General features: G+C 38.7%; 1 protein-coding gene across 1 annotated transcript; it reads right to left on the reverse strand.

The window, feature by feature from the left end:
• Window positions 1-4,109: 4,109 nt before the first annotated feature.
• On the reverse strand, window positions 4,110-13,702 carry LOC116641329 (glycosyltransferase 6 domain-containing protein 1-like; the record flags this gene model as incomplete). The annotated part of the gene is made up of 3 exons (XM_032418991.1): window positions 4,110-4,776; window positions 5,213-5,350; window positions 13,644-13,702. Coding segments are annotated over 3 exons (864 nt in total), but the record flags the coding sequence as incomplete, so codon positions are not given.
• Between the last annotated feature and the right edge of the window lie 2,092 nt (window positions 13,703-15,794).

Here is a 15,794-nt window from a genome sequence, read left to right on the forward strand (position 1 = left end):
TTTCAGTTCTTTTGGATCTATACCTAGGAGTAGAATTTCTGAGTCATATGGTAATACCATAGTTAACTTTTTGAGGAATTGCTAAAATGTTTTCCACCACAGCAGCACTATTTTACATTCTCATGGCAATGTACAAGGGTTCTAACTTCCCCACCCTCTGACAATTGTTATTTTCCATCTTTTAAAATTATAGCCTTCCTGGGGTGCCTGGGTGGCTCAGTCGGTTAAGCGTCTGCCTTCAGCTCAGGTCATGATCTCAGGGTCCTGGGACTGAGCCCTGCATCGCATCGGTCTCCCTGCTCAGTGGGGAGCCTGCTTTTCCCTTTCCCTCTGCCACTCCCCCTGCTTGTGCTCTCTTGCTCTCTCTCTGTCAAATAAATAAATAAAATCTTAAAAAAAAAATTATAGCCATCCTAGTGGGTGTGAAGTTGTATCTCAATGTTTTGATTTTCATTTCTCCAATGACTAATGATGTTAAGCATCTTTTCATATGCTTGGTGGCCATTTGTATATATAGTTTTAGAAAAATGTCCCTTCCGTTTTTAAGGTGGGTTGTTCATCCTTTTTTTGTTGAGTTGGAAGAACTCTTTATATAGGTAAGTCTAGATCTCTTTATATAGGTAAGTCTAGATACTAGACTTATCAGATAAATGATCTGCAATTTTTTCCCCCATTCTGTGGTTGTCTTTTCACTTTCTTAATCATGTTGTTTGATGCATAAAAGTTTTGGGGGTGCCTGGGTGGCTCAGTCCATTGAGCATCTGCCTTCAGCTCAGCTCATGATCCCAGGGTCCTGGGATCGAGTGGCGAGTCGAGCTACCTGCTCAGTGGGGAGTCTGCTTCTCCCTCTCCCTTTGCCCCTCCCCCCCACTTGTGCTCTCTCTCTCACTCTCTATCAAATAAATAAAAATAAAATAAAAATAAAAGTTTTGTACTTTCAGTTTATTTTTTCTTCTGCTGTTGTTGTTGGTGTCATATCTAAGAAACCATTGCCAAATCCAAGGTCATGGTTTGTCCCTATGTTTTTTCTAGGAATTTTGTAGTTTTAGCTCTCATATTTAGATTTTTGATCCATTTTGAGTTAATTTTTTTAATAGTATGAGGTAAGGGTCTATTTTTTATTTTACATATTTTTAAATGTTAATTCCAGGATAATTAACCTACAGTGTTATATTAGTTTCAGGTGTACAATACAGTGATTCAACAATTCTATGCACTACTCAGTGCTCATCATGGTAAGTGTACTCTTCATCCCATTCACCTGTTTCACCCAGGGCCTAGTTATTTTTGAGGGAAGACTTGTTTCTCCCCTCTGAGTCAGTTTCTTTAAGATATTTTATTTTTCTATTTCTTCCTGTGTCATTTGCTGTTTTATATTTTTCTTTAAAAATTTCCATTTCTTCCATATATTCAAATTTATTGGAAATTTTTGTTCCAAAGTATCCTTTTATTATATTTGAAATATCTGTGCTATTGGTAATAATGTCTCTCCTTTTATTTATGATATTGGTTTTCTGGTGTTTTCCTTCTTTTTTTTTCTTGTTAAATTTTGTGAGTAGTTTGTCAGTTTTATTACTCTCTTTACATAGAAACCACTACCTCATTTAAGAACTAGAACATTGACAATCTTTCCTCTTAGGTACGGTGATATTCTAGATTTTATCGTAGATAGTGATTTCACATGTATGTATTTTGTTCTCCTTTGAAATATATTCATTTTGTACAGTCTTTGGTAGGGGCAATAAATTTTATAACCTAAAAACTTTACAGGTTAAAGCAAAAATTAGCAAATTAAGCTCTACAACTTTGTTTAAGGTATTGAGTGAAAAATTTGAAACTACAAGAGACAGCGATCACTCAGGAGAGTTGTTCAATAAAGTAATTTTTTATTATATTTCAGACATAAAAGTGTAAAGACTTATAATGAACACCTTTGTACCAATAACCAAGCTTAGGAAATAAAACATTTCACATACAGATGAAATATATTGTATATCCCTTTCTGATTGCATTTCCTTTCTATCACAGAGGTAACCACAATCACAAATTTGGTGATTATCCAAAAAGCAATTTATATCTTTATATTTTTGCCTGTATGTATATATTCCTAAGCAGTATGTACTGTTACTTTGCATTCTGTAAAGTAATATATAAATGATAGTACCTGGTATGTGTTTTTCCAGAGATAGTTTTTGCTAAACATTATTCCTTTAATAAACATTTTTTCCTGAAGTTTTCTATTTTTTAATTTGTTTTGAGATCATTTAGAATTGCTTGTTGAAGCTTTTCTTTTTTAAGCAATCTCTACACCCAGTGTGGGCTCAAACTACAACCCTGAGATCAAGAGTCACATGCTTCACCAACTAAGCCAACCAGGCGCCCACTGAAGCATTTTTTATGGCGGCTGCTCTAATCTTTGTCAGATTTATCGCTATATTGGCATCAGTAATTGCCTTTTCTTGTTTGGGTTGTGACTTTTCTTGTCCTTGGTATGAATGATTTTTTTATTGTATCCTGGAAATTTGGAATATTAAGTGTTGAGACCTTGGATCCTATTTAAGTTTTTTATTTTTTATTTTATTTTATTTTATTTTTTATTTCAGCAGGCGGTCACCCTGTTTATGTTTAGGGCATCGTCCCTGGCTTTCTTTTCTGGGCTGTGGTTCCAATGATAGTATAGGATTCAGAGCCTGTAGAGTGCTATTCTGGTCCATCTCACTCACCTGGCACCATCAGGGCTCCTGCTTGCTTGTGCTGATGCTGCCCGCAGGGGTGGAGTGCACTTTCCCAGGCAGGTCCTGCTAGGAGGAGTGTGGGAGATGCCAGGCTATGGGACAGTGAGTGCTTCCCTGAGACTGTTGTCTGGGCTACGCTGTGCCTACCTAATCACGCTGGTATTGTCTGAGAGAGTGGAAGGCGCTTTCCTGGGCTCTCGGTGGTGGGTGGAGGATGCTGAGCATGTGGGATGGAGTGTTTTCCAGGGCCCTCTCTCTAGGTCATCTGGTGCTGACAGGCTTCTTCCTCTATCTCTGCCAGTGCCCCTGAGGGAGAGAAGCGTGTACCTGGGCCTCCTTCTGCCTCCGGTGGTAGAGGTGGGGATCTTTTACCACTGGGTAGAGGCCCAAGAGATGGGTCTCCTTCTACTGCTGAGTGGAGGGCCAGGAAACACTGAGCTTCTGGTGTAGGCAGAGCAGGCCAGCCAGGTATGGCCTGGAGATGTGTTCCCCGTTAGGTCTCGGATGAGCTGCCTCTTTCCTGGGCCTTTTCCTAGCTAGTCCTAGAGCTTTTTTTTTTTTTTTTTGTCTTTGCCTTTCGGTGGTTCTGAGCTGTGTGCCTCTCCAGTGCCCAGTCTGGGATATATGGGAGACAAAAGAAATCCCAGGGAATTCCCTGCCATGTTGTTCCTCAAGTCCCAAGGTCCCTAGTCCATCTGCTTTCCTCGTTCTACCTTTCAGAGTCCTGTTATGGTTGTCTGTGATTATTTCCAGGATTTCCCTCTCCCTCCGCCCCCTCCAAAAGGAAAAAGAATGAATCCAACATCTTTGTAACAATAGAGGTAAGACATGTTTTTGGTAGAATGTCTCTAGTTCACCTAAGTTCAATCAGCTAATAGATTAAATACTAATTGAGATTAATTACAAGCAGTATACATCTCCCAACACTAAAAAAGAGTATTTGGTCAGTGAGTTGATTTGATGAATATTTATTTTTCCCCTTACATATATTCCTTTGACATTGTGTATATGTGTATGTGTATCTATCTATCATCTATCTATCCATCTTTATTTTCTGAACTAGAGTCTGGGTGTGTTTCTTCATTTTATGCCTCAAAAAGTATTTCTACATTATTTATAATATGTAGATAATAACATCACTGTGCATTAACATTAAATTAACATCCACTTAATGTGGATGTAACATCCACTTAATTTCTTAATCCAGTTTAGGTAGATTTAGATGGTTCAAAATTGCAAGGAGAAAAACAATTTATTTTGGAAGATTGCACATTTTTGTAAGTTTCTAAAACACTGAAACTTTTAATAAGTTTTATATTTGAAGAATTATTGTGATGATTCACTTATTAATTCATGAATCTAATGATATAACCATCAAATACTTTTTGACTGCCATTCTATCTTCACATGTTTAATTTGTGGGGGAGGTCTAAAATTTGGATCCCAATTGTATTCTGGTGATAACAACTTAGTGGGTTTATTGATAAACAAATATTTGTTTAGGTAATGTTCATATGCACTCTTAAGTCCACTTCTGGCATCATTTTGAACTCCTTTTTTATATTCTTCAATGAAGGCTAAAACTTCATAGGGTGTGCCACCAAAAATTGCACCATGGTAATAGAAATCTCCCTCTCCAAAAGGGATGAAAGCTGCTGAGTTAGGGCTTCTCTCATAAGGGAAATTTTTGCCATGTCCAAAATACCACCATGCATGGAGTTGAGCTACGGACTTGCCCAGGGCTTCTACACCAAAGTCATTCTTGAAGATCTGGTTTACAGTCATACTGAAGAGAAAGTCAACTTCGTACTGGATGTGTTCTAGGATGTATATATTCAAGTTTCTCATGTATATGTAATTCAGGTCTTTCCACACATGTTGTCTGAGTACAATACATAGTTTAAATGTTCGAAGGGGACCTAACTCTATGGGAGGTAGTTTGGAGAAGTCCTCCATCAAGATGTAAAAGATAACATTGTAGCCACTCATGAAGTGTTTATTAGCAGACTGGATGAACTGTTGCAGGTACTGATCTACAAACCTGTGAAACAGGAAAAACAAAACACTATTTTGAAAACTCATCAGGAGAATTCAGGTCACTTAAGCATGCTGTCTAACACATGTGTCGTTGTTGCTAAAGAACTACCAGGAGGTGGGAGCAGAGAAGTTGGGTCTAGAGCTTAACTATGTTGGTTAATGAAAGAGGAGGTAGTGAGCTTGGGGGCCTGAGAAGAGCCATAAAGTTGTTTCAGAAGAAAGGAAAAGAGAGCTAAATGGATATTAATAAAAAGATTCCTAAGTCATGTAAAGGACTCCCAGCCATGGCTGGAGAAAATAACCACTATAAATAATTGTGCAGGTCAGCCAGAAATCATGATTAGGGTTAATTATGAGTAACTCTTTGGATGTAGAGAGTTCATGGGTGCTTATCCACGTTTTTTCCAAAATAAAAAAGGATGAATGTTAGTAGCACCTACTTTCCAGAAGCAAACACAGCCAAGCCTATGGTAATGTTCAGCCTTTTGTAATACTTCTCCAGGACTTGTCTATTGTAAGTTCCTTCCCATATGATTGGCGCAAACCAATCAGTTGTTGTTTTTACATCAGGACGTTTTCTGTTGAACAAACATGAAACAAATTAAGCTACCACCTTATCATGACAACAGAAGTTGTGGTCCAAGTGATAATAGCTAATGATTACAAAGTACTTACTAAGTGCCAGGCACGGTAATTAAGTGCTTTACAATCTTTACTTAATCCTTGCAATGTCCTACAATATAAGTACCATTCTTATCTCTATTTTTCATACGAGGAAACGTGAGCACAGATTGGTTGAGTCAATTACTTAGTATCCCACAGCTAACAAATGGCAGAGTCAAGATGGAAGATCAACCAGTTGGCTTTCCCAATCTGTGCTTTAATCAGTACACCAAACTGCCTTTTGGGATTTTTTTTTCCCTTGAGTTCTGACTGCAGCTTAAACTAGCAGCCCAGTGTCTAAACATTTCTCTGATTATTGCCTAAAGCAGACAGCACGACTGTCTGCGTTTATCTTCCTTGTCTTCTCTTCCTCCTTTTTGTCCTAGGAGATCTAGAGTGCTTTCTTCCCACCCTTCCTACTGCTCTAGGCCTGTCAGTGCAACCTGGAAGAAAATAAGGTTAATCCAAAAAAGATTAATATTGGTTTGCTTCTAATAGTAACAGAATAACAGCAGAAGCAGCAGCATTAGTACTAATAAACAAACAAACAAAAAACAAAGCAAACAAACAGAAGTAAAAATAAACAGTTTGGCTGGAGGTGGGGCATTAAACTATTGAAGCAAATTAACACCCTCATTTTGGAAGGAATTGAATACAAAGTGAGAGGCCATTTTGCTTTTGGTGATTATAGGTTTTGTTTACAAATCCAGACCCAGATAAGATAAGATTTGGCAACCCTTAATAGTACATTAATAGGGGCGCCTGGGTGGCTCAGTCGTTGAGCGTCTGCCTTCGGCTCAGATCGTGATCCCAGAGTCCTGGGATTGAGCCCCGCATCGGGCTCCCTGCTCTGCGGGGAAGCCTGCTTCTCCCTCTCCCACTCCCCCTCCTTGTGTTCCTTCTCCCGCTTTGTCTCTCTCTGTCAAATAAATAAAATCTTTAAAAAAAAAAAATAGTACATTAATAATAAAAAAATTCTTCAAAAGTACCCTTACTCTTGGGCGCCTGGGTGGCTCAGTTGGTTAAGCGACTGCCTTCGGCTCAGGTCATGATCCTGGAGTCCCGGGATCAAGTCCCGCATAGGGCTCCCTGCTGGCCAGGGAATCTGCTTCTCCCTCTTACCCTACCCCGTCTTGTGCTCTCTCTCTCATTCTCTCTCTCTCTCTCTCAAATAAATAAATACAATCTTTAAAAAGAAAAGTACCCTTACTCTTACTATTTTAGGGATTTTTTAAACTTCCACATTTATTTATTATACATTTATTTTTAAACCCTTCTTAGAGTTTATAGTTATACACTTCCATTTGACTCACAAGTCTCAAATTCCACCTTAATACTGGCCAGATGTACCCTCATCACAGTGGTGATGCTTATCAATTAGGCACATCACAGATGCAAATCAGTATCTATTTGAGAAGATGAAAGTGTTTGAAGATTATCCCTCTTTCTTCATTAGATCAGATTAAAGATTTGCTGACAGAACAAAAAGAGTCTCTGAAAGCAGAAGGTGGTTAAAAACTTGTGTTTAGAAATTGTTTGATAAAACAGAAGAGGAAGAGGGAGGAGAGACTTGGAGTCCTTAGATTTCTCTTACAGGTATGGAACTCCTTACCTGGAAGGCAAATGCTGGCCAGAGGGCATTCTCTGCAAAGGAGTTGCTCAGCAATCAGGCGGACAAGATGATCTACCCTCTGGATGGCAACCAGATACCTTGCCCAGTCTCCCTTGTGGCTGGCTTAGTGTCTCTGTATAAAGTGGCCCCAGTTACTTGGAGTCCAATGGAGTTTATGCCCAGGCTCAATGACATGGACATCTCCTTGCTAAGACTGAGCTATATCCAGCGCTGAGTACCCAACTTGTCAATAACAGGGGACAATCGGAGCCCACAGTATGACACCATTTCCCAGGGGGACCGGCCAGCCAGATGGCTGGTTGATTATATTAGACTCCATAAAGAAAGGGACCACACTTTTCCTTCAGGGGAATATTTTATGTTATGGGTAGGGATTTGCTTTTCCTGCCTACAAATCTGTCAGCTTTGTTGACTTGCAGAATATCTTATTCTTTTTCCCAGAATATCTTATTAATTGCCCTTGTATCACACATAACATTGCCTCCATCCAAGGTACTTGTTTCACGGTGAAAGTAATGTAGCAGTTGGCCCACTTCCATAAAGGTCTCTGCTCTATGTGCCTCACTGTCCAGAGGCAGCCGACCTGGTAGAAAGTGGAATAGCCAGGGAAAGTCTCAATTTCAGTGTTAGTTCCAAGATTAATTCCCTGAAAAGGCTGAGGAACTGTTCTATAATAGTACCCCAGTCATGCTTTGAATCAGTGAGCCCTATGAGATACTGTTTCTTCCAAAGCTAACATGCACAGTTCATAAAACAAGGTGGAGGTGGAGACGTTCCTGCTCACAATTACATCTAATAATTCACTTATGGAATGTTTACTTGCCATTGTTGTGACCTTGGGTTCAGTGTGTGTAGTGTTCTCAGTTCCCAAGGGAGGAGGAGTCTTTCCTCTAGGAAGTAAGTCATGGTTCTATGAACCTGATAGCAGGTCACCTGTGGTTCCTTACGCTGCTGAGCTACCGGGCAGAAAATTGCATTACTGCTGTTGAGATCTTGACAGCGGCTGTGTCCATATACAACTACAGCTTCTGTTGGGCAGCCCTTTCCTAGTTCCAGAAATCCCTGGTCTCCAGGGAACACCGTCCCGTCCCTTGTCCCTTTAGGCTGAGGGTAGTCACAGCTTCTTGCTGTTGCAGGCCTCTCGAGGCCTCCATATCCTTTGCTGGGTCTCTTCACCTTGTTCACATCTCTGCCAACCATCCCTTCACTGAAGTTACTTCATCTCCGTTGGGTTGTTTCTCTCATACCCTGATAGACTCAGTATCCGAGGAGCTTAGAAAATACCTCATGAGGCCTGGGGCGCCTGGGTGGCTCAGTTGGTTAAGCGACTGCCTTCGGCTCAGGTCATGATCCTGGAGTCCCAGGATCGAGTCCCGCATCGGGCTCCCTGCTCAGCAGGGAGTCTGCTTCTCCCTCTGACCCTCCCCCCTCTCATGTACTCGCTCTCTCTCATTCTCTCTCTCTCAAATAAATAAATAAAATCTTTAAAAAAAAAAGAAAATACCTCATGAGGCCTGAGCAGATGGTATTCAGCAGGATACAAAGTGACCTGCTCATGAAGTATATTGCTAACAATGAAAATTTGCGGAAGGAAAGTACACAGGTGAGACTGCTGAAGTGTCATAGTGCTATAGACTATCATAGGTGTGACATAGAAAGAAGCATGATAATGAAGGAGGGAAATCATGTATATGGCCTAAGACGTCCACGTTCCTAATAAAGAGACAATAGGTGCTAAAATGAATTAGAAATGATTTCAATGCTAGAAGGTATTACTAAGAGTTGACAAGATGTGATCATGACAATGATATGGGAGAGTATAATTTGTTCAAAAAGTAGTTCTGGAGAGAGAGGGTGGGGGCTCTTCCTGTAAGTCCAGGCTATTTTGATGTATATCTAGTTTTAGGAAACTGAACATGAGTCTAAAAAGTGTAAGAAGCAGAAGTGATGTCATAGAGATAAATGTACCCTGAGCAAACAGAATCATGATAGTACTAGAGAATTTCCAGGGTGTATGTTTCCTACATCTACTCCTGCTCCACAGTATACAATCTTCTACCTCCCTTCTTCCTAGCCACATTGCCATATTAGCAGCCTAATTGGTACCCTTTTCGTCTCCAAGCCATATTCATAGAATTCTGTAGATAACATGTGTATAATATGCACATATACGTTAAATACACACATATATCCAGGCTTTTAAAATCTTGTTTATTTTGTAATAATGAGATAATGCATACTTTTCTGCAGCTTGTCTTTCTACTCAACACACTTGTGGAAGTCCTTTCCGTTTATCTGGACTAGTTCTCATTCACCCTTTGTAATGGCTGCATAATATTCCAAGGTGTGGACAGTTTGTTTAGCCATTTCCTTAGGAATAGGTTTTCATTTTATTTCTGGGATTTCTGTCCTTATAAAAAGCGATACAAGAAACTTTAATCTCATGTCCTTAGGTATTGTTGCTGTTATTTTTACTGGCTAATCCCAGGAGTAGGATTGCTGTATACCTATGTTCATTTTTAATAGTTGTTACCCGGGGTACCTGGGTGGCACAGTTGGTTAAGCACCCGACTCTTGGTTTCAACTCAGGTCGTGATCTCATGGGTCATGAGATTGAGCCCTGCATGGGGCTCCGTGCTCTGTGAGGAGTCTGCTTGAAGATTCTCTCCCTCTGCCCTTTCCCCCACTTGCTCACACTTGGTCTCAAATAAATACGTACATACATACATACAAAAATAAATAAATAAATAAATAAATAAATAAAAGTTTTTTGTTTTTTTTTTAAATTGGTTTGTTACCTAATTACTTTTTTAAAAGGCTACAATACTTCACCTTCCCACCAGCATTTCCCCTATACTATTAGATTGTAGCTTTAAAAAGATTTCAGTTTGATGGGTATAAATAATAGCTCATTTTTACATTATCTTACATTTCTCTGATTTCTAGTGAATTTGAGTATCTTTTTGTATACTTATTGGCTATCTCAGTTTGCTCTAATGTGAGCAAATTATATATAAATATAAAATATATATACATATGTATTTTAGAGAGACAGCATCAGCAGTGGGGGAGGGGCAGAGGGAGAGGAAGAGAGAGAATCTCAAGCAGGCTCCATGCTCAGCGCAGAGCCCAATGTGGGGCTCCATCTCATGAACCTGAGAGATCATGACCTGAGCCGAAATTAAGAGTCAGATGCTTAACTGACTGAAGCCACCCAGATGCCCCGAGTTTCATATTTCTGTATTGAATTGTTAATTTTTTTCTCAGCAGTTTATAAAGTTCCTTATATTTCGGTAATTATTATCTGTATTACAAATAATTTTTCCCAGATTTTTTGTCTACTAAATTTTTGGTTTTAAACCAAATAAAAGTTAATTTTTTTTATATAGTGAAATATGTCTTTTTAAATAGCTAGTAGGTTTCCAGCATGAATTAAGATTTCCTTCTTGGGCGCCTGGGTGGCTCAGTTGGTTAAGCGACTGCCTTCGGCTCAGGTCATGATCTCGGAGTCCTGGGATCGAGTCCCACATCGGGCTCCCGGCTCAGCGGGGAGCCTGCTTCTCCCTCTGACCCTATCCCCTCTCATGCTGTTTCTCTCTCTCTGTCAAATAAATAAATAAACAAACAAAATCTTTAAAAAAAAAAAAAAAAAAAGATTTCCTTCTTACCTAGACTTTACATGTTGTCATACTGATTTTCTCACAAAAATTTTTACTGCTCTATTTTTTACAGTTAAGTCTGTAATCTGTCAGGAACTTATCTTTATGCCATAGGAGTAAGGCCCCATTTTTCCCCATACTTAGACTGCAAGTAGTGTCAGTATAATTTATGAAATAATCTATCCTTTCCTCACTGATTTTTAAAATACCGTTTTTGTTGTATATCAACTTTAATGCATACTGTGATCTAATTCTGTATTTACTACTCCTCTCATCCATTCCATGTTGATTTGATCATAATGATGTTTGGATATTTAAGGCAAAAATCCTCTTAACTTTCTTATTTTTCACGCTTTCCTTGGATGTTCTGAGACATTTATTCTTTCATATTTACTTTAAGCTTATGGATTTTTCTGCCTAATAAGAACCAAAAATGAGCTTCTTCCCTGATATCTCAATATTGAAGAGGTCATTTCATTTTAAACTAAAAGCCAGTGTGATGCTTCATAATAAAGCACAATGCCTTCTACCACTATTATTACATTGTTATGAAGGTGCTATCATTTCAATTAGACAAAAGGTCTCATGTATTTATTTATTCTACAAATATTGAACCTCTACTATAGCTAGGCCTTTTTTTTTTTTTTCTAGGCACGTTCTCATGGGAGAGGCAGATAATAAATGAGTAAGCAAGCAAATATACAGTGTGTCAAATGTTGATGAGAGCAATGGAAAAAATAAATCTGGATAAGGGAGAAAGGGAATGGGTGTGCTGGTTCATATGGAGTGATTAGAGAAGGCTTCACTGATAACATTTGAGTGGAGTCCAGAGGGAAGTGAAAAAATGAGTCATCTGGCTGTTTGGAGGATGAATGGTCTATGCAGAAAGAACAGCACATGCAAAGATCTCCAGGTGAGAGCATGCTTGGTGGATCCAAAGAACAACAAGGAGCCAGCATGATTGGAGTGGAGTGAGGGAAACAATAGTTGAAGATGAGGTCAAAGATAGATATTGGGCAGCTACTTTATAATTTTTTTCATATTTTAAACACTTTGAACTCTTTGGAAAGGCCTCTTACAAGAGTGTTACTTCTTTTTTTTTTTTTTTTAAAGATTTTATTTATTTATTTGACAGAGAGAGACACAGCGACAGAGGGAACACAAGCAGAGGGAGTGGGGGAGGGAGAAGCAGGCTTCCCGCGGAGCAGGGAGCCCGATGCGGGGCTCGATCCCAGGACCCTGGGATCATGACCTGAGTCGAACGCAGACACTTAACGACTGAGCCACCCAGGCGCCCCAAGAGTGTTACTTCTTAATGTTCATAATAACAACTTAGAAACAGTTCAAGTGCCCATTACTAAGGCAATGGATGAACAAACTGTGGTATATTTCTATAGTCAACTATTACGCAGCCATCAAAATGAAGGATAGTAATACGCAATTTGGATGAATCTTAGCACTCTAATATTAAGGGTCCAACTAAGTCCCTGGAGATCACACACAACATTATATCCTCTTTATAAAGTTACCAAAACTAAAATTTAAAAATATACTTTATCCAAAACAGGTAGGGAAGATCTACACTTATATTTAAAAAAAGAGAAAGCAAGGGGATGATGAAGCAGGATTCAGGATGGAGGTTGTTTCAAGGCAGAGGGTGAAAGAGACAGGATGAGAAAAGGCAGAGCTGGATGTTGAAGTTATTGAATGTAGAAATTCTTGTTTCATTAAATATAAGCAAGCAAGAAAACACACAAATAATAAGAGTGGATCTTGCATAACCTAATGATGAGAGTGAGTTATGAAGCAAAGATTATTATCTAATTCTGTGCACTTCAGGTTATTTTAAAAACATAGATATGAAAAAAGAATTCACAAAACATGAAATACAAATAAAGAACACACATATAAAAGATGTCCAAATTCAATAATAATTACAGAAGTGCAAACTGAATTGAGATATTTTAACTAGCAGTTTTTGCCAATAATAAAATGTTTGATACTACTAGAATAAAATGTAAATTTATAAAACAAATAAAATATCATTCACATTTATCCACTGTAGATTAGAAAAACAAATGGAATAATTATTAAAAGGCAGTTTAGCCACCTGAATAAAAATGTAAAATGTCTACATCTCTTAAACTAATGATGCTACAATAGGCATTTATCATATGGATTAATTCACACAAGAGGGTACAAAAATAATATGTACAAGGATGTTCATCAAAGCATGATTTACAACAGCCCTCAAATTGCAAACGATTCAAAACCAACAGGGAATTGGCTATATAAATTATGGTATACAGCCATAAAATAGAATACTCGATGGCCGTTATAAAGAATGAGATTCTCCCCTGAGTGTTAATGCCAAAATCAAGAGAAGTCATTAATGGCATTTTCGGGCTGCTACTAAAAAGATTTTTTTTTTTCTTTCCACTAGTAAAACCAGGAACATTAAACTAGATAACAGTTTTCTCATTATGGCCCTTAATTGCCTGATTCTTGATAAAGAGACACTAGGTTTATATATAAAAGCCTTAAAAATAAAAACTCCAAGGGGGTGCCTGGGTGTCTCAGTTGGTTAAGCGTCTGCCTTTGGCTGAGGTCATAATCCCAGGATCCTCGGGTAGAGCCCCGTGTCAGGCTCCCTGCTCAGTGGGGAGCCTGGTTCTCCCTCTCCTCCCTGCTCATGCTCTCTCTCGCAATATCTGTCTCTCTCTCAAATAAATAAAATCTTTTTTAAAAATTAAAAGAAAATAAATAAAAACTCCAATGCCTAGAAGCCTCCCAGGATAGGTATAATTTGATGATGGGGAAAAAAATTCTCCCCCATTTAAATTCAGTTTGTTGTTGTTATTATTATTATTATTATTATTATTATTATTTGTGTGTGTGCAGAATATTTTGTCTTACTCAGGATTAAACCAGTCTGAGAGCTGAGGTTCTTCTGCTTCATGATCCCTGGTACAAAGAAAAAGTCAAGTTAAGAGTAATCCACTTATTCAGCAAGTAATTATTGTGTCCCTGTAATATGGCAGGCACTGTTTGGCGCTGGTTCTATAACTATGAACATTTAGATCAGCTCCTGCTCTCCAGAAGCCAATAGTCTAGCTGGGAAGACAACAGTAAATAGATAATTACAGTATAGAGTGTTAACTACTAATAGGGGAAAACACATCTCCATGGGAGCATATAAATGAGGCATCCAACCTGCAGGGTTAAGGGAATGTGGGGTTAAGGGAAACTATTTGGAGATGAAATATGTAAACTGGGTCTGGAAGGATAAGGGCTAGTTCAGGAAAGAGGTGTAGGGTGAAGAGGTCATGACCAAAGGTAGGAAGGCAAGGAACAGTATGGTTCTTGAATGGGGGGTATATATTTTAAATTAACAAAGCAGGAAAAATAATGCATATTCAGACAAAAATACAGATTTATTTAATTCACTTATCAAGTATTAGTGGCTTACTATGTGATAGATACTTCATGACATGTTAAAGGGGTTACAGCAGGGATCTACATATTTGTCTTTGATTTTCATTTAAAGATAGGATCCACCTAAGGTTTTGTTTTACTTTTAAGTTAGTTATTTAATTAACAAGGCTATGAAGGAACTTCTCTTTCATAAACTGAGGGTATTTTGTAAAATAAGAATAACTTTAAGTGACTAGTACATTATAGTCTTAAGTTAAAGAATAACTTCAAGTGACTTCCAATTTTCCCTATTCCTAACACTAGGTATAGCTAAAAACCCAGGACATTATATTTAAAACAAACAAAAGAAGACTCTGAAAGGTGAAGAGAAGAAGGCAGGTCGGGTAGGTGCCCTGGGACTCAAGGATCGACATGGCAGTGAGTTCCCTGGGTTTTCTGCCACATATAGCCCAGATTGGGTACCAGAGAAGCCAGCAACCTGGAGATGCCAATGGGCACAGACAGGGGGGGAAAAGAAAAAGAGCCCTGATAAAAGGCTGCTTTTGATAGCTACAGGGCCAGGAAAAGGGCAACCCAGCAAGGCAGAGAACTTGTAGACACTACTCACTGTTCTCCAGCCCAATACCACAGAAAAACTGTGGCCTCATATCCATCCCTCCAGCAAAGACCAAGTAGAGAGCCTAGACTTCTACCCTCACCAGACCATAATGAGGATCTCCTCCTTCCCTCACTGGTGTGGAGTTAGAGGAGGTTAATGGGGGCTAAAACTGTCACCACTGCTCAGCTGTTATGGCAGTCCTCCTGGGGTTGTGTCAGTGGAGACCACATGGGGACCCCAAACTCCCATCCCTGCTCATTAGTAATAAGGAGCCCTTCCCGACTGGGTTTTAAGGGAGGCAGAAAATTTCACCCCTCAACTGACAGTAATGAGGTGGTGCCACCCTATTTCCCAGCTGGAACAGTGTTAGAGGATGCCTATGAAAACATTAGATTTAAATAAGATCCAGAGTCTCATAATACCCCAAATTGTCAAAGTTTCAATTAAAAAAAAAATCACTCATCATACCAAGAATCAGAAAGATCTCAACTTGAATGAGAAAGGACAATCTATAGGTGCCAGGATGGCACAGATATTAGAATTATCTGACAAGAACTTTAAAGCAGCTGTTGTAAAAGTTCTTCAGTGAGCAATTACAAACCCTTGAAACACGAAAAAATAGGAAGTCACAGCAAAGAAATAGAAAGTCCTATTAAAGATATGGAAGATATAAAGAAGAACCAAATGGAAATTTTAGAACTTAAAAATATAAAACTGAAATAAAAACTCAAGAAATAGGCTTAACAGCAGAATGGAGAGGATGGAGGACAGAATCAGTGAACTTAAAGACAGAATAACAAATCAGTTAACCTGAACAACAGAGGGAAAAAAACTGGGAAAGAAAAAGAAAAAGCTTCAGGGACATGTAGGACCAAAACAAAAGATCTAACATTCATGTAATTGGAATCCCAAAAGGAAAGAAAGAGGATGGGGCTGAAGTATTAAAAATATGGCTGAACATGCCCCCCAAATTTGGCAAAAGATAAACATACAGATTCAAGAAGCTGAGTGACCCCTAAACAGGATAATCCTAA

Source organism: Phoca vitulina, unplaced genomic scaffold, assembly GCF_004348235.1.
Source record: "Phoca vitulina isolate PV1807 unplaced genomic scaffold, GSC_HSeal_1.0 scaffold21, whole genome shotgun sequence".
NCBI lineage: Eukaryota > Metazoa > Chordata > Mammalia > Carnivora > Phocidae > Phoca > Phoca vitulina.